This window comes from Electrophorus electricus, chromosome 9 (assembly GCF_041902795.1).
Source record: "Electrophorus electricus isolate QZ-2024a chromosome 9, ASM4190279v1, whole genome shotgun sequence".
NCBI classification, from domain to species: Eukaryota; Metazoa; Chordata; class Actinopteri; order Gymnotiformes; family Gymnotidae; genus Electrophorus; species Electrophorus electricus.
This window is the reverse complement of record NC_137505.1, coordinates 10,929,217-10,952,859: the sequence shown is the minus strand read 5'-3', so window position 1 is coordinate 10,952,859 and position 23,643 is coordinate 10,929,217. Positions and strand designations below refer to the sequence as shown.

The following is a 23,643-nucleotide window of genomic DNA, read 5'->3' as shown; positions in this document are numbered from 1 at the left end:
ATCTAATGCCAGCTAGTTAAATTCATCACTTACTCTCTGTTGATTTTCCCACCCTTAATCTTGCAGAAAGAAGGCTCAAGAAAATCAAGCGGATGTAAATCACAATCTTCCATGTTGTTTTGCCTCCACATCACCCTGAAAGCGCTTTATTTAAATAATTTAGCTCTGCTCAATTTCAGCTTGATTACAATAGCCGCAAGCCATGCAGATCTAGTTATGGGCTTTATTCAAAATTAAAGCTAAAATAGAAGTAGATTTTAAAAAACACAACCACTATAGTAATTAACCTGCAAAATGTGTTCTTAATCTGTTGATTGCAACTGTCAAACATTTTTAAAAATGTGTTGAATATTACCCAAGTCACAGCCTACAGAGGTGGAAAAGACCAGGCCAGGTGAACCATAGAACAAGTTGAACCCTGAATCCGAGGGCCAGGGCGACCCCGCCCGAACCCGAGGGCCAGGGCTCCCGCCAGACGCGTGATTCTCAAATTTGACCTTCTTGGAGAGGGAGATCCCACTGGAAGAAACTGAAGGGGAAGAGAATATAACTTTAGCGAAAGATGAAAACTGACCACTAACCAAACGAATGAGAGAGATTGTTCTTTGAGGCTGAATATGATGTGTCATAATAACCATCAATTACTATAAAGGTGTCCAAGCTGAAATTCAACTTAATTACAATAGCTAGCCAGCAGCCAAGATAAAAGGTCACATGTCACACAATTTTAAGCTTCCCTTTATACGAAAGAACTGCAGTATTTTAAATTTGCCACATCGTTGGCGGACAGGTACCTAGCCATAGTAGCTAATTATCCTAGCTAGTTCACACTTCATTCTCCCCCAAATGATCCCATTATCGACAGGTATCCGTGCTTAGACATGAAGACAGTTCAGCGACCGAGGACTGACATGCAGCTGTCACAGCTCTTTTAGAGCAATCCGATCGTTAGCGAGCCAATGCTAGATAATAACGTTAATTGCAGCTACAGCAAATAGTTGGCAGTTAATCTGCAAGTTAACTAACGTGCTCCATCGCCATGAAAATTAGAATCTGTTGCCGCAAGAGATGTGCATAAGTAATGTGTGAACTAGCTAAGTTAACCATCTCAAATAGACAGCTTGTCTGTTAGCTAACCTAGCTAGAGAGCCCAATGTTACCTGAGTCGTTGAATTCAAGTCCGACTTGACACTTTAGCCTTTCCCATTAGGCCTCATCGTCTTTTTAAACAAAATTAACATACTATTCATAAAATCCATATAGAGCAAGTTTTATGGATGATCTGCTCAGTGAAGCTGCATTATTTCTGTTATAATACGGACACGGCAGCATTTTCACGGCATGTTTTCTTAATCTGTTTATTGCAACTGTCAACACATACGAATGATTAATAATTAATGTAAACTGTTATGCAGCGAATTAAAGATACTATATTTTCCTGTTTCCCTAGAAATAATCCAAACTGCAGTGTCTGCTTGTTTATGCTGAAGCACGCTTAAGTGCGTATAATTTTTGTGGATTCCACATATAGATTAAAAGGAAAATGTTACCCAATCATGTCAGAAATAGCAAAACAAAAAAACACAGGCTCCGAGTTACTGAAAGAGAAGTACGCGATGAGGTCCTGGTAGAGCATAGGCACAGGTTGGTCATACGTGTTTATGAGGGGTTTAATTTAAGCAAAATCCTCATCACACACCCAAGAAGTCAAAGCCTGCAAAATCCCCAAGCAGCAAGACTGCATCAAGTTAGCACTGGCTGAAGCAAAAATAGTGCTGTGTCCTGCTCTGTGGCTCATCCACTCTACCAGTCTCTTAGTATTGGGCTTAGTGTGCTTAATTCATCTTGATGTCCTAACTGACATTCAAAAAGAAATGGACGTGAGAAGACAGTGTAGGAGTTCAAATTTGAATTGGCTTGAAATGTAGGCTGAAGTGCTCTTCTGCAGCTGAGCAGCTCATTTTCTGCTGAGCATCTTCACAGCCCTTACAAGGAGAGCATGAAAATGATGGAGGGGACAAGAAAAATCAGAATAATGCTTTAAGGACTGGACACATTTACAGCTTCTCACACCAAACAAAGTACTCCAAGGTAAAAAGTTCATCAAAGTAAAACATGTTTCATCCATCTTTCTGTGAACTGATATTTTAATGACTGACAGACAAATCCTCCAAGACTTGGCTTGGGATGCTTTGGTGTACAGGAGAGGTTTGAACCCCTTTCATTAAAGAAAACGTGTATGACTCAGGTGCTAGGGTATTATCAGAATGTAATTTATTCCAAATGTAAACACATGATTCTATTAATTAGAGATTCCCTTATAAGGAATATTATTCAATAATGTTCATAGAGGTACAAAAAAAAAATAAACAAACAACAAAACCCTACTGGGTCTGGAAAAGAACATCTTTATCAATAAAAAGTATCAAATGACCTGAACACAGTTGTACCACCATTACAAACTCCTTGCTTGAGTCTGCATGTATACATGTATGATAGTAACATATCAGCCAATGAATGATGGACTCGAGTTTGTACTCGAGGAAAGAAAGAAATTTTCATAATGTCATAAAGAATCAAGTGTTTGGAAAACGTCTAGGAAAAGAAAGAAACATTTATTTAAATGTGCTGAATATTGCACAAGTCGCAACCCTTGAAAAACCAAGAAGAGTTCTCGGTCTGCTTAAGTACTGTGTACTGCAAAAATACAAGTAGAATTGAATTTTCCACAAATACACATACAAGAACCATAGAAGAAAGCATAGTGTTGGTCTTATAGAATGAGAGACACAAAAACCTCAGCTACAATTATCAACAATTACACAATGAAGTTTGGATTCAACGGAATTTCGTTTTGAACTACGGTAGAGGGGCCTCTTTATCGGCTACTCGAATACTAGGCAACAACCTGATTCACCATTTGTGGATCACATTTGAGCAGTAACATGATTTGGTAGAACACTTGCATTTGAAACCATTTTTGTCTTCTTTTATAGGTGGAATCGGAGGCCAGTTTGGTGATGTTTTAAATCTACTTGAAGAATAACAAACAAACAAAAAGCCAACCCTAATGTAACATTTAAAAGAAGCACCAAAGTGGGCATCAGATTTACCATCAAACAGGGTCTTGCTGCTGTCGAAGCCTGTGCACTGCCGCTTGCAGATCTCCATGTTCTGCAAGCAAGATTTCACACTGCAGCGAGAGAGACACACACACACACACACACACACACACACACACACAAACACACACACAAACACACACACAAACACACACACACACACACACACACACACACACACACACACAGGTGGGGGGGGGGGGGGTTACAGTACTAGCAGAGAAACTCTGATGCTATTTGGATTTCTAAATTAACACGGTGTTCCTTAAAATGTTTTTGAAACACTGACATGTAGATTGGAAGGCCTGGAGCAACTCACTGTGCACTCTGAGGGAAGTGGAGGAGGTGGGTCATGGTCAGAAACGGGTGGTTCAGGGTCTTCACTGGCGTGATCCTTTTGTGAGCGTCTAGCGTGAGCATCTTCTTTAGTAGGTCGATGAACTCCCGCCGGTCGGCCTTCTCCGCCAAGACGTCGGTGCCTTTCAGACTGGTCATATTGACCTGCGAGAGAGACCCATGGGTGAGTCATATTATTCACCAGCAGAGGGCGGCAATGCACCCAATACGAACGAAGTTCTGCAGCAAATTTCTACGCACTGCTCTGCCCTTCGCAGATGCCGTTCTCCAGAGCGACTTACATGCGCTACTCATTATGACAGCAGAAACGCTCGACCTTTCAGCTGGCACCTTGTTCTACCTGCTCTATAATGTGAGCTGCGGGAGCCCTTTGTCACGTTCTTCAATTTCACATCGCAACACTAAAAGAAATGCGTATAGTTACGCGCACAAAAGCCCAAATAACCTGCATCATGTCGTCAAGGCAGTTTAAAATGTACTTCCGAGTCTCTTTGGACTTGATGCCACGCTCCGCCTCATGCTCCGAAGGTGTCTGGAGAAAGGAAAGAAAAAACAAACCATTCAGCTCCACCATTAAGTTACATGAAGTCATTAAGTTACGTCCCTTATAAAAAACACATGGCATTTGGCATTTGAAGACAGGCAAACCTTGAGTCTCCACAGGGGGTAGCAGTAGAAATAGTAGTGCGTCTTGGTCGCTGCGCTCAACATGCACTCTGCTGGTAGGCCCTGCGTCTCGGAGATGTAACGGATCTGCAGAGACACCATACGGCAAAAGGATTATGACTTTATTTTGAGTTAATCCTTTCATTTTCAAAGTGCATGTCTAAAAAAACAGGCCATAGAAACTCATTTATATTAATCCTAAAAATGAGCGGGCCGACAAAGCAGCTAAAAGGTCAAACTACACACACACAAACACGCACACACACACACACACATACACACACATATACACACACACACACACACACACACACATATCACTACAGCCACAAAACCACTACAGGTCTGCACCACTGATGCTGTACGGGCGTTAAGGCACAGCTCAAAGGACCATGTGCTTACCTGATCATATTCGGAGGCTCCGGGATACAGGGGCCAGCCCAGGAACAGCTCAGCAATGACACAGCCCAGGGACCACATATCGATGGCCTCACAGAATGGGAGACCCAGGATGATCTCAGGCGATCTGGACCAAAAACACAGAGATCGCCATCATGAAATCAGCCTCGGCTGATAATTCCGTGGGGGGGTGTTTGTGTTCCTAGACATTACACACCCACTATTCTAGTGTAACATGGAACCAACACTACAATGCACCAACACTACAATAATGTTCTGTTTTGCATTAAGTAAATACAGAGTACCAATGCAGTTAAACACCCGTTACTCAGTATATTACACTGTTAATTAACAGTGTAGCTACAATGTAATAGCGGTTTTGTACAGACTTGCTAAATACTGATATTACCAAAGCCTGCAGTTCAGCGCATCCTAACTAATCTCAGACACCGAAGACGGTTCATTAGGTGTTTTGCTAAATAACAGCACTCACATGACCCAATAAAAATAAACCACTTATAAATCAATCGTGCTCCAGTTAACTGTAATGCTCATCATAGGCTTTTAATGTGTAGCAGGGTTATTACAACTGTCCACAACATGCAGCTCTACTCTCAAGCACACTAGAGTGCAACGAGTGCATACTTATTTCTAATACGCCTCAGCACGTGTCCCTCACCGGTAGTATCTGGACTGCAGGTAGCTGGGGGCCTTGGAGAAGTGGCTAGCTGAGCCGAAGTCGATGACCTTGACGCGGTACGGCTGCCTGACGGGGTCCACCAGCATGATGTTGTCGGGCTTGAGGTCGGTGTGGATCAAGCCCAGGCTCTTCAGTTTCATGAGCGCTTTGGCGACCTGCTGCAGCACGGGCCGGATGCATTTCAGCAGCAGTGGGCTGAACTTGCTGCGCTTGAGGAAGTCGTAGAGGCTCTGCCCCAGCATCTCGAACACCAGGCATATGTGCTTCTTGTGCTGGAAGCACTCGTACGCGCGCACGAAGTTGAACTCGTCGGCGTTCTCCCTGCTCAGCCGGCTCAGGATGCTCACCTGAGGAGGAGCAAAGGAGGGAAGACGGAATACGCGTTAAGCCGAAGCTACGTGGTCACAGCTTCAAAGTTTGATACTGCTGACAAATAGCCTACTTATTTTCAATAGCATCAAGCACTTTGTGTACTTCCCTTCAACCATTTACTTCTACAGGATTTGGGAGATGCAATTATGGAAGTGGTCCCTTGGAAATGAACCCATGAACTTGCTTTTGGTACTCAAACAATGCAGATTAATGCTCTTTCATAACAATAACATTTTTAATGCACATCCAAACAGGCATGGCTTACACAACTGAAGCTAAATCTTCTTTTTAGAGTAAGCTTCAAGCTGTCCGTGTGTTATCCGAACTAGTTCCTACTGAACTAGTGAAAATTAGAACTAGTGTGCCAAACAAGTATTTCTGTGCTACCCTGGCTGTATACAAATTCCACGGTGTGCGTTAGCACATCTGACACCAACAGAACATATGTTGTAAAACTGAAACAAACAATAACAGAATCAGGGCTACAGCTGATTCTAGGCCATATCAATAGCTCATTTAAAGCAGGCACAACTTTCCCACCTCGTTCTGGCCCTGTCGAGCATAGGACGGATGACTTTTCAGGATCTTGATTGCGACTACTTCACTGGTGCCCCGCTTCCAGCACTTGGCGACCTGGCCAAAGGTTCCACGGCCCAGGGACTCCAAAACCTCGTAGCTGTTGGAGACGGAGCGGAGGATCTCGTTCTGCACCAGTTGGTACTCGCAATCGCTGCCCCTGGCCACACGCTTGGACAACCCAGGGGAGGAGAGCTCCTCCAGGATCTGTACACTGTTGCTGCTGTGTGCCTCCTCTCTCTTCCTCTTGAGGCTGCCCCGCTTCTGATAGCCGTCAGCACGCCGCGAGGTCAATGCCTCGTCTCCGCCCTGCCAGCTGGAAGAGGAGGAAGACGACGACGAAGCCTCGTCCGAGGCTCCAGAGGGGGAAAAGACCATGGCAGGTAAGCCATCGATTGAAGTGAACCCCGGATCCGAGGGCCAGGGTGTCCCTGCCCGAATCCGAGGGCCAGGGCTCCCGCCCCGCGCAGGATTCTCAAATTTAACCTTCTTGGAGTGGGAGATCCCACTGAAGGAATCTGAAGGGCAAGAGAATATACCATTATGGAAAGATGAAAACAGGACTACTAACCAAATGAACGAGAGAGATTGTTTGTTCTTTGAGGCTGAATGTGATGTGCCATAATAACCATCAATTAGCTAAATTAGCTAAATCACAGAGCTTTGATTTTTTTTAAAACATCTACTGCTGTTTTAGTTTTAATTTTGAATATTTCTGTCTGAAGCAGAGCAGAGCCCTGATCGATGCCATTGTTTTTTGGGCAGGCTTTAGCAAGTGATTGCTTTCTCTTTACACGCTTCTCAGAAAAGACAAGTTCTTTGTCTTCTGTTACTCAAAGGTGGTTCTGTGTGCTAAAACAACATCTTGACCTTTCAGCGATGCTGCCACACTGAAAAACAGAAGGCCAAGAAAAAAACAGCTTCTATTCTTAGACTCTCTGGCACTCTAAGTGCTTGCTGAAACCTTGCTGACTGCAGTATTTCCTACACCTTTCCAACTGAGAGGCTCCTGAACTTGCAGCACCTCTGTCAATTAATCAATTGCATAACAAGAGTTCATCCACTCTATAATTGAGGGAGATACCCCCTCTAAACATTAATGCTCATCATTACAAAGACCATTAGTGTAAGCTGATGAAAAATGTTTCAATGTATTTAAAAGGTAAAGAACAGAGTAGCATTGTAAAGATACCATTTATAATGCATTACATTTTAGTCTAAAACAAAATCTCTTACCCTGAAACAGTGTTGTTGGGCGATTACAATGCTGTTTCAATATATTTAAAAGGTATAGAACAGAGTAGCAATGTAAAGATTCCATTTATAATGCATTATATTTTAGTCTAAAACACAATCTCTTGCCCTGAAACAGTGTTTAGGGCGAATACAATGCTTGGAAACGCTGTTTCAATGTCTTTAAAAGGTAAAGAACAGAGTAGCAATGTAAAGATACCATTTAGAATGCATTACATTTTAGTCTAAAACACAATCTCTTGCCCTGAAACAGTGTTTACGGCGATTACAATGCTGTTTCAATATGTTTAAAAGGTAAAGAACAGAGTAGCAATGTAAAGATACCATTTAGAATGCATTACATTTTAGTCTAAAACACAATCTCTTGCCCTGAAACAGTGTTTAGGGCGATTACAATGCTTTTTCAATGTGTTTAAAAGTCAAAGAACAGAGTTGCAATATAAAGATTCCAATTATAATGCATTACATTTTAGTCTAAAACACAATCTCTTGCCCTGAAACAGTGTTTACGGCGATTACAATGCTGTTTCAATATGTTTAAAAGGTAAAGAACAGAGTAGCAATGTAAAGATACCAATTATAATGCATTACATTTTAGTCTAAAACACAATCTCTTGCCCTGAAACAGTGTTTACGGCGATTACAATGCTGTTTCAATATGTTTAAAAGGTAAAGAACAGAGTAGCAATGTAAAGATACCATTTATAATGCATTACATTTTAGTCTAAAACACAATCTCTTGCCCTGCAACAGTGTTTAGGGCGAATACAATGCTTGGAAACGCTGTTTCAATGTCTTTAAAAGGTAAAGAACAGAGTAGCAATGTAAAGATACCATTTAAAATGCATTACATTTTAGTCTAAAACACAATCTCTTGCCCTGAAACAGTGTTTACGGCGATTACAATGCTGTTTCAATATATTTAAAAGGTAAAGAACAGAGTAGCAATGTAAAGATACCATTTAGAATGCATTACATTTTAGTCTAAAACACAATCTCTTGCCCTGAAACAGTGTTTAGGGCGATTACAATGCTTTTTCAATGTGTTTAAAAGTCAAAGAACAGAGTAGCAATATAAAGATTCCAATTATAATGCATTACATTTTAGTCTAAAACACAATCTCTTGCCCTGAAACAGTGTTTACGGCGATTACAATGCTGTTTCAATATGTTTAAAAGGTAAAGAACAGAGTAGCAATGTAAAGATACCATTTATAATGCATTACATTTTAGTCTAAAACACAATCTCTTGCCCTGCAACAGTGTTTAGGGCGATTACAATGCTGTTTCAATATGTTTAAAAGGTAAAGAACAGAGTAGCAATGTAAAGATACCATTTATAATGCATTACATTTTAGTCTAAAACACAATCTCTTGCCCTGAAACAGTGTTTAGGGTGATTACAACGCTGTTTCATTATCTTTAAAAGGTAAAGAACAGAGTAGCAATGTAAAGATTCCATTTATAATGCATTACATTTTAGTCTAAAACACAATCTCTTGCCATGAAACAGTGTTTAGGGCGAATACAATGCTGTTGCAATGTGTTTAAAAGGTAAAGAACAGAGTAGCAATGTGAAGATACCATTTATAATGCATTACATTTTAGTCTAAAACACAATCCCTTGCCCTGAAACAGTGTTTAGGGCGAATACAATGCTGTTTCAATATGTTTAAAAGGTAAAGAACAGAGTAGCAATGTAAAGATTCCATTTATAATGCATTACATTTTAGTCTAAAACACAATCTCTTGCCCTGAAACAATGTTTAGGGCGAATACAATGCTTTGAAACGCTGTTTCAATGTGTTTAAAAGTCAAAGAAAAGAGTTGCAATGTAAAGATACCATTTAGAATGCATTACATTTTAGTCTAAAACACAATCTCTTGCCCTGAAACAGTGTTTGGGGTGATTACAATGCTGTTTCAATGTGTTTAAAAGGTAAAGAACAGAGTAGCAATGTGAAGATACAATTTATAATGCATTACATTTTAGTCTAAAACACAATCTCTTGCCATGAAACAGTGTGTAGGGCGATTACAATGCTGTTTTAATGTGTTTAAAAGTCAAAGAACAGAGTTGCAATGTAAAGATTCCAATTATAATGCATTACATTTTAGTCTAAAACACAATCTCTTGCCCTGAAACAGTGTTTAGGGCGATTACAATGCTGTTTCAATGTGTTTAAAAGGTAAAGAACAGAGTAGCGATGTAAAGATACCATTTAAAATGCATTACATTTTAGTCTAAAACATAATCTCTTGCCCTGAAACAGTGTTTAGGGCGAATACAATGCTTGGAAACGCTGTTTCAATGTCTTTAAAAGGTAAAGAACAGAGTAGCAATGTAAAGATTCCATTTATAATGCATTACATTTTAGTCTAAAACACAATCTCTTGCCCTGAAACAGTGTTTAGGGCGATAACAATGCTGTTTCAATGTGTTTAAAAGGTAAAGAACAGAGTAGCAATGTAAAGATTCCAATTATAATGCATTACATTTTAGTCTAAAACACAATCTCTTGCCCTGAAACAGTGTTTAGGGCGATTACAATGCTGTTTCAATTTGTTTAAAAGGTAAAGAACAGAGTAGCAATGTAAAGATTCCAATTATAATGCATTACATTTTAGTCTAAAACACAATCTCTTGCCCTGAAACAGTGTTTAGGGCGATTACAATGCTGTTTCAATTTATTTAAAAGGTAAAGAACAGAGTAGCAATGTAAAGATTCCAATTATAATGCATTACATTTTAGTCTAAAACACAATCTCTTGCCCTGAAACAGTGTTTAGGGCGATTACAATGCTGTTTCAATATGTTTAAAAGGTAAAGAACATAGTAGCAATGTAAAGATTCCAATTATAATGCATTACATTTTAGTCTAAAACACAATCTCTTGCCCTGAAACAGTGTTTAGGGCGATTACAATGCTGTTTCAATGTGTTTAAAAGTCAAAGAACAGAGTTGCAATGTAAAGATTCCAATTATAATGCATTACATTTTAGTCTAAAACACAATCTCTTGCCCTGAAACAATGTTTACGGCGATTACAATGCTGTTTCAATATGTTTAAAATGTAAAGAACAGAGTAGCAATGTAAAGATACCATTTATAATGCATTACATTTTAGTCTAAAACACAATCTCTTGCCCTGAAACAGTGTTTAGGGTGATTACAACGCTGTTTCATTATCTTTAAAAGGTAAAGAACAGAGTAGCAATGTAAAGATTCCATTTATAATGCATTACATTTTAGTCTAAAACACAATCTCTTGCCATGAAACAGTGTTTAGGGTGAATACAATGCTGTTTCAATATGTTTAAAAGGTAAAGAACAGAGTAGCAATGTAAAGATTCCATTTATAATGCATTACATTTTAGTCTAAAACACAATCTCTTGCCCTGAAACAATGTTTAGGGCGAATACAATGCTTTGAAACGCTGTTTCAATGTGTTTAAAAGTCAAAGAAAAGAGTTGCAATGTAAAGATACTATTTAGAATGCATTACGTTTTAGTCTAAAACACAATCTCTTGCCCTGAAACAGTGTTTGGGATGATTACAATGCTGTTTCAATGTGTTTAAAAGGTAAAGAACAGAGTAGCAATGTGAAGATACCATTTATAATGCATTACATTTTAGTCTAAAACACAATCCCTTGCCCTGAAACAGTGTTTAGGGCGAATACAATGCTGTTTCAATATGTTTAAAAGGTAAAGAACAGAGTAGCAATGTAAAGATTCCATTTATAATGCATTACATTTTAGTCTAAAACACAATCTCTTGCCCTGAAACAATGTTTAGGGCGAATACAATGCTTTGAAACGCTGTTTCAATGTGTTTAAAAGTCAAAGAAAAGAGTTGCAATGTAAAGATACCATTTAGAATGCATTACATTTTAGTCTAAAACACAATCTCTTGCCCTGAAACAGTGTTTGGGGTGATTACAATGCTGTTTCAATGTGTTTAAAAGGTAAAGAACAGAGTAGCGATGTAAAGATACCATTTAAAATGCATTACATTTTAGTCTAAAACATAATCTCTTGCCCTGAAACAGTGTTTAGGGCGAATACAATGCTTGGAAACGCTGTTTCAATGTCTTTAAAAGGTAAAGAACAGAGTAGCAATGTAAAGATTCCATTTATAATGCATTACATTTTAGTCTAAAACACAATCTCTTGCCCTGAAACAGTGTTTAGGGCGATTACAATGCTGTTTCAATGTGTTTAAAAGGTAAAGAACAGAGTAGCAATGTAAAGATTCCAATTATAATGCATTACATTTTAGTCTAAAACACAATCTCTTGCCCTGAAACAGTGTTTAGGGCGATTACAATGCTGTTTCAATTTGTTTAAAAGGTAAAGAACAGAGTAGCAATGTAAAGATTCCAATTATAATGCATTACATTTTAGTCTAAAACACAATCTCTTGCCCTGAAACAGTGTTTAGGGCGATTACAATGCTGTTTCAATTTGTTTAAAAGGTAAAGAACAGAATAGCAATGTAAAGATTCCAATTATAATGCATTACATTTTAGTCTAAAACACAATCTCTTGCCCTGAAACAGTGTTTAGGGCGATTACAATGCTGTTTCAATGTGTTTAAAAGTCAAAGAACAGAGTCGCAATATAAAGATTCCAATTATAATGCATTACATTTTAGTCTAAAACACAATCTCTTGCCCTGAAACAGTGTTTACGGTGATTACAATGCTGTTTCAACATGTTTAAAAGGTAAAGAACAGAGTAGCAATGTAAAGATACCATTTATAATGCATTACATTTTAGTCTAAAACACAATCTCTTGCCCTGAAACAGTGTTTAGGGCGATTACAATGCTGTTTCAATATGTTTAAAAGGTAAAGAACAGAGAAGCAATGTAAAGATTCCATTTATAATGCATTACATTTTAGTCTAAAACACAATCTCTTGCCCTGAAACAATGTTTAGGGCGAATACAATGCTTTGAAACGCTGTTTCAATGTGTTTCAAAGTCAAAGAAAAGAGTTGCAATGTAAAGATACCATTTAGAATGCATTACGTTTTAGTCTAAAGCACAATCTCTTGCCCTGAAACAGTGTTTGGGGTGATTACAATGCTGTTTCAATGTGTTTAAAAGGTAAAGAACAGAGTAGCAATGTGAAGATACAATTTATAATGCATTACATTTTAGTCTAAAACACAATCTCTTGCCATGAAACAGTGTGTAGGGCGATTACAATGCTGTTTTAATGTGTTTAAAAGTCAAAGAACAGAGCTGCAATGTAAAGATTCCAATTATAATGCATTACATTTTAGTCTAAAACACAATCTCTTGCCCTGAAACAGTGTTTAGGGCGATTACAATGCTGTTTCAATGTGTTTAAAAGGTAAAGAACAGAGTAGCGATGTAAAGATACCATTTAAAATGCATTACATTTTAGTCTAAAACATAATCTCTTGCCCTGAAACAGTGTTTAGGGCGAATACAATGCTTGGAAACGCTGTTTCAATGTCTTTAAAAGGTAAAGAACAGAGTAGCAATGTAAAGATTCCATTTATAATGCATTACATTTTAGTCTAAAACACAATCTCTTGCCCTGAAACAGTGTTTAGGGCGATAACAATGCTGTTTCAATGTGTTTAAAAGGTAAAGAACAGAGTAGCAATGTAAAGATTCCAATTATAATGCATTACATTTTAGTCTAAAACACAATCTCTTGCCCTGAAACAGTGTTTAGGGCGATTACAATGCTGTTTCAATTTGTTTAAAAGGTAAAGAACAGAGTAGCAATGTAAAGATTCCAATTATAATGCATTACATTTTAGTCTAAAACACAATCTCTTGCCCTGAAACAGTGTTTAGGGCGATTACAATGCTGTTTCAATTTGTTTAAAAGGTAAAGAACAGAGTAGCAATGTAAAGATTCCAATTATAATGCATTACATTTTAGTCTAAAACACAATCTCTTGCCCTGAAACAGTGTTTAGGGCGATTACAATGCTGTTTCAATGTGTTTAAAAGTCAAAGAACAGAGTCGCAATATAAAGATTCCAATTATAATGCATTACATTTTAGTCTAAAACACAATCTCTTGCCCTGAAACAGTGTTTACGGTGATTACAATGCTGTTTCAATATGTTTAAAAGGTAAAGAACAGAGTAGCAATGTAAAGATACCATTTATAATGCATTACATTTTAGTCTAAAACACAATCTCTTGCCCTGAAACAGTGTTTAGGGCGATTACAATGCTGTTTCAATATGTTTAAAAGGTAAAGAACATAGTAGCAATGTAAAGATACCATTTATAATGCATTACATTTTAGTCTAAAACACAATCTCTTGCCCTGAAACAGTGTTTAGGGCGATTACAATGCTGTTTCAATGTGTTTAAAAGGTAAAGAACAGAGTAGCGATGTAAAGATACCATTTAAAATGCATTACATTTTAGTCTAAAACACAATCTCTTGCCCTGAAACAGTGTTTAGGGCGAATACAATGCTGTTTCAATGTGTTTAAAAGGTAAAGAACAGAGTAGCAATGTAAAGATTCCAATTATAATGCATTACATTTTAGTCTAAAACACAATCTCTTGCCCTGAAACAGTGTTTAGGGCGATTACAATGCTGTTTCAATATGTTTAAAAGGTAAAGAACAGAGTAGCAATGTAAAGATACCATTTATAATGCATTACATTTTAGTCTAAAACACAATCTCTTGCCCTGCAACAGTGTTTAGGGCGATTACAATGCTGTTTCAATATGTTTAAAAGTTAAAGAACAGAGTAGCAATGTAAAGATACCATTTATAATGCATTACATTTTAGTCTAAAACACAATCTCTTGCCCTGAAACAGTGTTTAGGGTGATTACAACGCTGTTTCATTATCTTTAAAAGGTAAAGAACAGAGTAGCAATGTAAAGATTCCATTTATAATGCATTACATTTTAGTCTAAAACACAATCTCTTGCCATGAAACAGTGTTTAGGGCGAATACAATGCTGTTTCAATATGTTTAAAAGGTAAAGAACAGAGTAGCAATGTAAAGATTCCATTTATAATGCATTACATTTTAGTCTAAAACACAATCTCTTGCCCTGAAACAATGTTTAGGGCGAATACAATGCTTTGAAACGCTGTTTCAATGTGTTTAAAAGTCAAAGAAAAGAGTTGCAATGTAAAGATACTATTTAGAATGCATTACGTTTTAGTCTAAAACACAATCTCTTGCCCTGAAACAGTGTTTGGGATGATTACAATGCTGTTTCAATGTGTTTAAAAGGTAAAGAACAGAGTAGCAATGTGAACATACAATTTATAATGCATTACATTTTAGTCTAAAACACAATCTCTTGCCCTGAAACAGTGTTTAGGGCGATTACAATGCTGTTTCAATTTGTTTAAAAGGTAAAGAACAGAGTAGCAATGTAAAGATTCCAATTATAATGCATTACATTTTAGTCTAAAACACAATCTCTTGCCCTGAAACAGTGTTTAGGGCGATTACAATGCTGTTTCAATTTGTTTAAAAGGTAAAGAACAGAGTAGCAATGTAAAGATTCCAATTATAATGCATTACATTTTAGTCTAAAACACAATCTCTTGCCCTGAAACAGTGTTTAGGGCGATTACAATGCTGTTTCAATGTGTTTAAAAGTCAAAGAACAGAGTCGCAATATAAAGATTCCAATTATAATGCATTACATTTTAGTCTAAAACACAATCTCTTGCCCTGAAACAGTGTTTACGGTGATTACAATGCTGTTTCAATATGTTTAAAAGGTAAAGAACAGAGTAGCAATGTAAAGATACCATTTATAATGCATTACATTTTAGTCTAAAACACAATCTCTTGCCCTGAAACAGTGTTTAGGGCGATTACAATGCTGTTTCAATATGTTTAAAAGGTAAAGAACAGAGTAGCAATGTAAAGATACCATTTATAATGCATTACATTTTAGTCTAAAACACAATCTCTTTCCCTGAAACAGTGCTTAGGGCGATTAGAATGCTGTTTCAATGTGTTTAAAAGGTAAAGAACAGAGTAGCGATGTAAAGATACCATTTAAAATGCATTACATTTTAGTCTAAAACACAATCTCTTGCCCTGAAACAGTGTTTAGGGCGAATACAATGCTTGGAAACGCTGTTTCAATGTCTTTAAAAGGTAAAGAACAGAGTAGCAATGTAAAGATTCCATTTATAATGCATTACATTTTAGTCTAAAACACAATCTCTTGCCCTGAAACAGTGTTTAGGGTGATTACAATGCTGTTTCAATGTGTTTAAAAGTCAAAGAACAGAGTTGCAATATAAAGATTCCAATTATAATGTATTACATTTTAGTCTAAAACACAATCTCTTGCCCTGAAACAGTGTTTACGGCGATTACAATGCTGTTTCAATATGTTTAAAAGGTAAAGAACAGAGTAGCAATGTAAAGATACCATTTATAATGCATTACATTTTAGTCTAAAACACAATCTCTTGCCCTGAAACAGTGTTTAGGGCGATTACAATGCTGTTTCAATATGTTTAAAAGGTAAAGAACATAGTAGCAATGTAAAGATACCATTTATAATGCATTACATTTTAGTCTAAAACACAATCTCTTGCCCTGAAACAGTGTTTAGGGCGATTACAATGCTGTTTCAATGTGTTTAAAAGGTAAAGAACAGAGTAGCGATGTAAAGATACCATTTAAAATGCATTACATTTTAGTCTAAAACACAATCTCTTGCCCTGAAACAGTGTTTAGGGCGAATACAATGCTGTTTCAATGTGTTTAAAAGGTAAAGAACAGAGTAGCAATGTAAAGATACCATTTAGAATGCATTACATTTTAGTCTAAAACACAATCTCTTGCCCTGAAACAGTGTTTGGGGTGATTACAATGCTGTTTCAATGTGTTTAAAAGGTAAAGAACAGAGTAGCAATGTAAAGATTCCAATTATAATGCATTACATTTTAGTCTAAAACACAATCTCTTGCCCTGAAACAGTGTTTAGGGCGATTACAATGCTGTTTCAATGTGTTTAAAAGGTAAAGAACAGAGTAGCAATGTAAAGATTCCAATTATAATGCATTACATTTTAGTCTAAAACACAATCTCTTGCCCTGAAACAGTGTTTAGGGCGATTACAATGCTGTTTCAATATGTTTAAAAGGTAAAGAACAGAGTAGCAATGTAAAGATACCATTTATAATGCATTACATTTTAGTCTAAAACACAATCTCTTGCCCTGAAACAGTGTTTAGGGCGATTACAATGCTGTTTCAATGTGTTTAAAAGGTAAAGAACAGAGTAGCGATGTAAAGATACCATTTATAATGCATTACATTTTAGTCTAAAACACAATCTCTTGCCCTGAAACAGTGTTTAGGGCTAATACAATGCTTGGAAACGCTGTTTCAATGTCTTTAAGTGGGAGTTCATTCCACCATCTTGGAGCCAGGACAGAAAATAGTCTCGATGCTTGTCGTCCATGAGATCTGAAGCAAGGTATTTCAAGCCGAGCCAGACTTGAGGTTCGAAGTACTGCAGGTACGGATCGGGGTTTGACCATTGACCTAATGTATGAAGGGGATGGTTCATTTTTGGCTTTGTAGGCAAACATCAAGGTTTTAAATCTGATGCGTGCAACTAGAGGGAGCCAATGAATTATTACCACACTGAGGTAATATCAAGTATTATTCTTTAAGAGATGCTAACAGGTGACAGTGTGTGTTGGAACTCTACATAGACTATAGTTTGAATTAAATATGTGTTGTATCAACAGTTTTAAAAATTGAAAAAATATTATGTATTCAAGATATTCAGATATATTGCAGTATATTGTAAAGAATTCTCAAGAAAATCAAAAATGAATTAAATAATATTTTCCAGAATAGTACGTATCAGCTAAGTAAACTTGTACATTTGCTTATTTCATTTTTAATTTATTTTTCTCTTTAAACTGTTATCATTGTGGTGACCGTTGTCAGCCAGAGGAGGATGCCTCCCACCTCCCCCCCCGCCTTGAGTCTTGGTTCTTCTCAAGGTTTCTTCCTCATGCTCTAGGGAGCTTTCCTTGCCACTGTCGCTCTTGGCTTGGACATTTGTAAAGCTGCTTTTTGACAACATCTGTTGTAAAAAGCACTGAATAAATACATTTTGAATTTGAATTTTGAATTTGAATTTATATTAGCTTTGCATAAATCATGGAATAAACATGAAGTTCTTGGTAATCATCTAAGACTTTGGACTGTATTGTATGTGATTACAGAAATTTCTTAAAGATGTTATATTTGTATCATAAAATATGAGCTGGACCCTCAAAAAAACAATGATAAATCTGATGCATGCAGCTACAGGGAGCGCAGCTGTGGAGTAACGTGTGAACTTCGGAAGATTGAAGACCAGTCGGGTTGCTGCATTCTGGACAAGTTGTAGAGGTTTGATGGCTCTTAGAGGAAGACCAGCAAGTAGCGAGTTGCAGTAGTATAGCTTTGAGATCACAAGAGACTGCACAAGCACCTGGGTAGCTTCCTGTGAGAGAAAGGGTCGAATCCTCTGTATGCTACAAAGGAGGAATCTGCAAGACCGTGTTAGATTAGAAACATGAGTTGAGAACGACAACCTATTGTCCAAAGTTACGCCCAGGCTACGGGCAGCTTCAGATGGTGATACCAGGGAGTTCTCGAAGGAAACTGTGAGGTCATGGTAAGGGTTGGGATTACCTGAGATGAACAGAAGCTCGGTTTTACTGGGGTTGAGCTTCAAGGGTTGGACTGTCATCCATGATGCGATGTCAGTCAAGCATGCTGAGATACGTCTGGAGACCTGCATGTCAGAGAGTGGAAAAGAAAGCAATAATCGAATGTCCTCAGCATAGCAGTGGTAGGACAAACTATGAGAAGATATTACATCACCAAGAGAACGAGTATACAAAGAGAAGAGAAGGGGGCCTGATACTTAGCCTTGTGGAACACCAGTGGAGAGTCTACACGGTTTGGATGTGGATCCTTTCCATGTCACCTGATAGGACCATCCCTCCAGGTAGGACTGAAACCATCTCCAAGCAGAGCCAGTCACACCAAGCCTGGAGAGAACAGAGAGAAGAATGTTGTGGTTCACTGTGTCAAAGGCTGCTGAAAGGTCTAGAAGAATCAAAACAGATGACAGTTTGACAGCTTTAGCAGCATGAAGTTTCTCAGTCACTGCTATGAGGGCCATTTCTATAGAATGTGCCGGTTTGTAGCCAGACTGACTGGGATCATGCAGCTGGTTCTGTGTGAGAAAAAGAGACAATTGATTTTAAACTGCTCGTTCAAGGGCTCTTGAGAGGAAAGAGAGAAGTGATACCGGTCTGTAGTTGGTAACGCTGGAGCTGTCAAGTGTGGCCTTCTTCAGGATTGGTACCACCCTGCCGGTTTTGAATGCAGTAGAATGATACATTTCTCTATGATTTTGGTCTTTCAATAAGCACTGACTTTTGGTGCCTGACTAAAATATAGAGGACCCTTGAAATTTCACTTTTCAAAATATGCTTGATGGGTTTTTTTGTTCATATATTTTCTTACGTAAAATGTGTCCCATGAATCATGCATAATTACTTAAATTTTATTAATATTTTAAAGAACCACCACATGGTGGCAGCATGTGCATAACTATAGATTGTATATATACAGCTTATGTTCACAATGCAGTACGTCCTATCATCCACATCTTGAAAAAGCACTGGATAAAATTAAACGTCGCTTTTGGTTAATACTTTTTAATCACAGCTTCTTTGTATGGGGTGTTAATATGGCGAGTTTACAGCTGTAATTGGGACCACATAACAAAAAGATTATTACTTCTAACAAGGTTCAGAACACAAAGCTATGTTTTGATTATTGCTGTTAAAGTGAATGGGATGTCAATGTCAATGAGGAAAAAAATATTCTGCTTGAATCAATACAGGGCTGAGGGCATTCTCCGTTCAGTTTAAACCCGCGTGTCTTATAACGAAGCGTCTTTCCCATAGCAGGGTTTGGCCTGCAGGTACTGGGCCAAGAACACAAAATTCCTGAGTGACAGTACATGTTGAGAAGTTGCCTTTTCTCTAGAAGACACCACACAGGCAGTCGTGTACTGTCTGAAGTCTACATTCTTTAGGTGCATCCTCTCCTGGGATTCCATGTAGTCGCCGACACCCGCAGGTGTGCTGAGTCAGGCAGGAGTTCTCTAACCCCGACCTCAACCCCAACCTCAACCCTAGCATGTCACTTGTAACCTGCACATAGTAGTATCTGATGGCTTTCCACCAGATGCATGGCTTGGCCTACTTTATCCACTCAGAGATGCCTTCCATGTCCAATTCCTGGCATTCCACCAGCAAAGTCAGTGGGACGTAGACGTAGCCAACGGTGCGCAGGTTGTCACGGTACATCATAGCCATCCGTTGGTAGGCACTAGGACGTTTCATAGGCCCTCTTTATCTGAATGACATTATATTCTGCATCCTATGCTCAGTCAGGTCCAAAAACGTCTGATGGGTGCTCTGAAGAACTGAAGGGATTTTGTGCTGCTGTAGTTTGCCAGTGAAACAGAGTGACCTCATACTGCTGCACTGAGCTCCTATGACATTGTTGCAACTTCTCAGCAGAATTATTACCACACTGAGTCAATATCAAGTATTATTCTTTAAGAGATGCTAACAGCTGACAGTGTGTTTTGGAAGTCTACATAGACTATAGTTTGAATTAAATATGTGCTGTATCAACAGTTTCAAAAATTGAAAAAATATTATGTATTCAAGATATTCAGATATATTGAAGTATATTATAAAGAATTCTCAAGAAAATCAAAAATGAATTAAATATTATTTTCCATAATAGTACGTATCAGCTAAGTAAACGTGTACATTTGCTTATTTCATTTTTAATTTATTTTTCTCTTTAAACTGTTATCATTGTGGTGACCGTTGTCAGCCAGAGGAGGATGCCCCCCCCTTCCCCCCGCCTTGAGTCTTGGTTCTTCTCAAGGTTTCTTCCTCATGCTCTAGGGAGCTTTGCCTTGCCACTGTCGCTCTTGGCTTGGACATTTGTAAAGCTGCTTTTTCACAACATCTGTTGTAAAAGGCACTGAATAAATACATTTTGAATTTGAATTTTGAATTTGAATTTATATTAGCTTTGCATAAATCATGGAATAAACATGAAGTTCTTGGTAATCATCTAAGACTTTGGACTGTATTGTTTGTGATTACAGAAATTTCTTAAAGATGTTATATTTGTATCATAAAATATGAGCTGGACCCTCAAAAAAACAATTGAACACAGGCTATGTTAAACATGAAATAATTGCATTTTATTTTATCTTTATTACTTCTACAAAACTTCAAGCGTAAGTTTTTATTATTATTGCTTGATCGACGTGACTTTTCATTCTCATTCATGCTCTCATCTTCTCATCTTCCTGGGGACGCTCTCTGTCTTGGAGCAGTGAGAGGAGCTCGGGGAGTTTGTCTCTCTCCTCCTCTTCCTGGAGCTCCTTTGCTCCATCTGGCTCCTACAGCTCTGGCCCACGGCAGGAGCAGCATTGGAACTGTGAGCTCTGACCTCATTAGGAAATCTGACAGTGTTTCCAGACCAGGAGCTGTACTGAGGTTGGTAATTCTGTGCCATCACCAAGAAAGCAGGTTTAGGTGCACTGGAGGCATAAGTAGCTGGTGTATTGTACAATACACTCTGCTGCAGCGTATTGTAAAGCGGATACCATCCAAGTGTGGAACTATTCCCTGCCACCCCAAAGCTGGCACCCCATGCATCAGCCTTCCAAGCATTCCTGCTCAGCAGAGGGTGGTCCCTGCCATATCCTGGGGCCATGTAGCCAAAGGACTCTCTTGGAATTCTGTTTCGTAGATATTCGTGGACATCGTCTATGATTTTGCTCACGCCGTCCAGAGCCGGATGTCTGACAAACTGTGTGTTCCCCTCAGTGGAAGCTGCTGGAAGCTGAAATGAGAAATTGCTCTGCTGCTGAAGAGTCCAGTCATCATCATTATCAGCTTCATCATCATCATAATCGCTTTCATCCTCTGACTCTTCAGCCTGTTCACCCTGATGCTGGGGGCTTTCTGGGAGAGGCGGGAGAGGTACCTGACCTGCATCCTCTACCTCATTGTTGACGGGGGGCTGAGGCCCAGTGGTTTCACTTGGTGCTTTCTCAGTAAGGGTCAGAGGGACACCACACTGAACACAATCATGCAGATTGGATCCGCACACTGAGGAAAGAAAAAAATTCATCAGGTCTCCACTGTTGCCAGGTTTTGCAATGAAATGGGTCATGTGGGTCTGTTTTTTGCAAGCGGCATGTGTCATTTTGGCAAATCTGGCAAATGTGGCACAAGCACAAACATGCTTCCTTCATGTTAAATGTTTTCTTCCAACTTGGGGTTTTGTTCTAAAACTACAGTAAAGTAAAATATTTTGTATGTACATACCTTTGCAGTCGACCCGATGCAGCTTAATGACCAGGAACATTTTTTAAAGTCCAGAATTGTTTCGTGGTTTTGTTTGAAAACATAAACTAGTAACACTGTCGCTACGTTCACCTTGCTGTGACTGTGTTCCGAATGAATGTTTGGAAATGACTTTAGAATTTAGACGCTATCAGTGTTCTATGACATGGTGCTTCTGACGTAGTTGGCCTCGCGGTTCCCACGGCGACGCCACCATGTTTGTTTACTTCCTTGTTTTGGTCCCTGTCGGCTCCGCCCCCTGCTTAGTACCGCCTCCTGTTACTGTAATCACCTGCAGCGCGTTAGTCCTCGTTAGTCTTTCTGTATATAAGCGCTCTCGGTAGGTAAGTCCCGTTGGCTCGGGTTCCGTTTTGGAGCGTCTGTGTTTTGGATAACGCTCTTTGCCCGGTCTGCTGTTTTTTGGCTTCTGTTTGTGGGCTAAGCGTGTTCTCTAATAAAGTTGCATTCATCTTACTGCGAGCGACTCCATCTTTGTATGTGCTCAGAACATTACAATAGTATTTCAGGTGGAGAAAATCTTCCTTTTTTTTTAATTTACTTTGCTTATGAGAGGGTTTGTTAGCTTACACACTTGTAGCTTTTAAAATAACCTCATGTGATGTAGGTTACGTCAAGCCTGTATCCATGAACTGAACATTGGGGGAGTAAATCTCCCCAGGGGGCAGGACTTCACTAGCTCATGAGATGAAATTATTTAATTATTTAATTAATTATTAAGTGACTAATAAAGTATAATTACATTTACATTTATGGCACTTAGCACATGCTCTTATCCAGAGCGACTTACAAAAGTGCTTTATTATTTACTCATAGAATATATCCTAGTACAGTACAGTAGGTTAGAATCAAACATACCAATGAACTAGAATACTGTAGAATACAGGGATGAATGCTGATACCTAGAAGTACAAAATACATAAAGTCTATCTTAAACAATGAAAAGGGCTATAAACAATAAGTCCTAGAGTTTATTAAACAACATAAACAATACCCTACAATAAGTATTAATTTAGTCAGTCAATATGGGAGCAGTGTCAGTTGTTCTTTAAATATTCTGCAAATAGATGGGTCTTCAGTCTGCGCTTGAAGACCGCAAGGGACTCTGCTGTCCGGACAGCAAGTGGGAGTTCATTCCACCATCTTGGAGCCAGGACAGAAAATAGTCTCGATGCTTGTCATCCATGAGATCTGAAGCAAGGTATTTCAAGCCGAGCCAGACTTGAGGTTCGAAGTACTCCAGGTACGGATCGGGCTTTGACCATTGACCTCATGTATGAAGGGGCTGGTTCATTTTTGGCTTTGTAGGCAAACATCAAGGTTTTGAATCTGATGCGTGCAGCTACAGGGAGCCAAAGAATTATTACCACACTGAGTCAATATCAAGTATTATTCTTTAAGAGATGCTAACAGCTGACAGTGTGTGTTGGAAGTCTACATAGACTATAGTTTGAATTAAATATGTGCTGTATCAACAGTTTTAAAAATTGAAAAAATATTATGTATTCAAGATATTCAGATATATTGAAGTATATTATAAAGAATTCTCAAGAAAATCAAAAATGAATTAAATAATATTTTCCAGAATAGTACGTATCAGCTAAGTAAACTTGTACATTTGCTTATTTCATTTTTAATTTATTTTTCTCTTTAAACTGTTATCATTGTGGTGACCGTTGTCAGCCAGAGGAGGATGCCCCCCCCTTCCCCCCGCCT

The 23,643-nt window shown here is 38.4% G+C and overlaps 1 protein-coding gene across 1 annotated transcript; it reads right to left on the bottom strand.

The window, feature by feature from the left end:
• Positions 1-250: 250 nt before the first annotated feature.
• On the bottom strand, positions 251-19,845 carry LOC145659175 (homeodomain-interacting protein kinase 2-like). Its single transcript, XM_081720318.1, has 9 exons — positions 19,733-19,845; positions 6,157-6,508; positions 5,224-5,591; positions 4,548-4,671; positions 4,128-4,232; positions 3,925-4,011; positions 3,442-3,623; positions 3,114-3,193; positions 251-529 (listed from the first exon to the last, which is right to left on the bottom strand). The coding sequence occupies exons 1-9, from the start codon at positions 19,843-19,845 to the stop codon at positions 324-326; spliced, it is 1,617 nt and encodes a 538-aa protein (XP_081576444.1). The 3' UTR covers positions 251-323.
• Between the last annotated feature and the right edge of the window lie 3,798 nt (positions 19,846-23,643).

What these genes read in the sequence shown, in the direction of transcription:
- LOC145659175 (XM_081720318.1), bottom strand. Translation starts at nt 19,845, where the DNA reads ATGGCTATGATGTACCGTGACAACCTGCGCACCGTTGGCTACGTCTAC. An exon ending in CTGCAGTCCAGATACTACCG is followed by an intron (nt 4,672 to 5,223) that starts GTGAGGGACACG and finishes TTTTTGGTCCAG; the next exon opens with ATCGCCTGAGATCATCCTGG. An exon ending in CACTTCCCTCAGAGTGCACA is followed by an intron (nt 3,194 to 3,441) that starts GTGAGTTGCTCC and finishes CTCTCGCTGCAG; the next exon opens with TGTGAAATCTTGCTTGCAGA.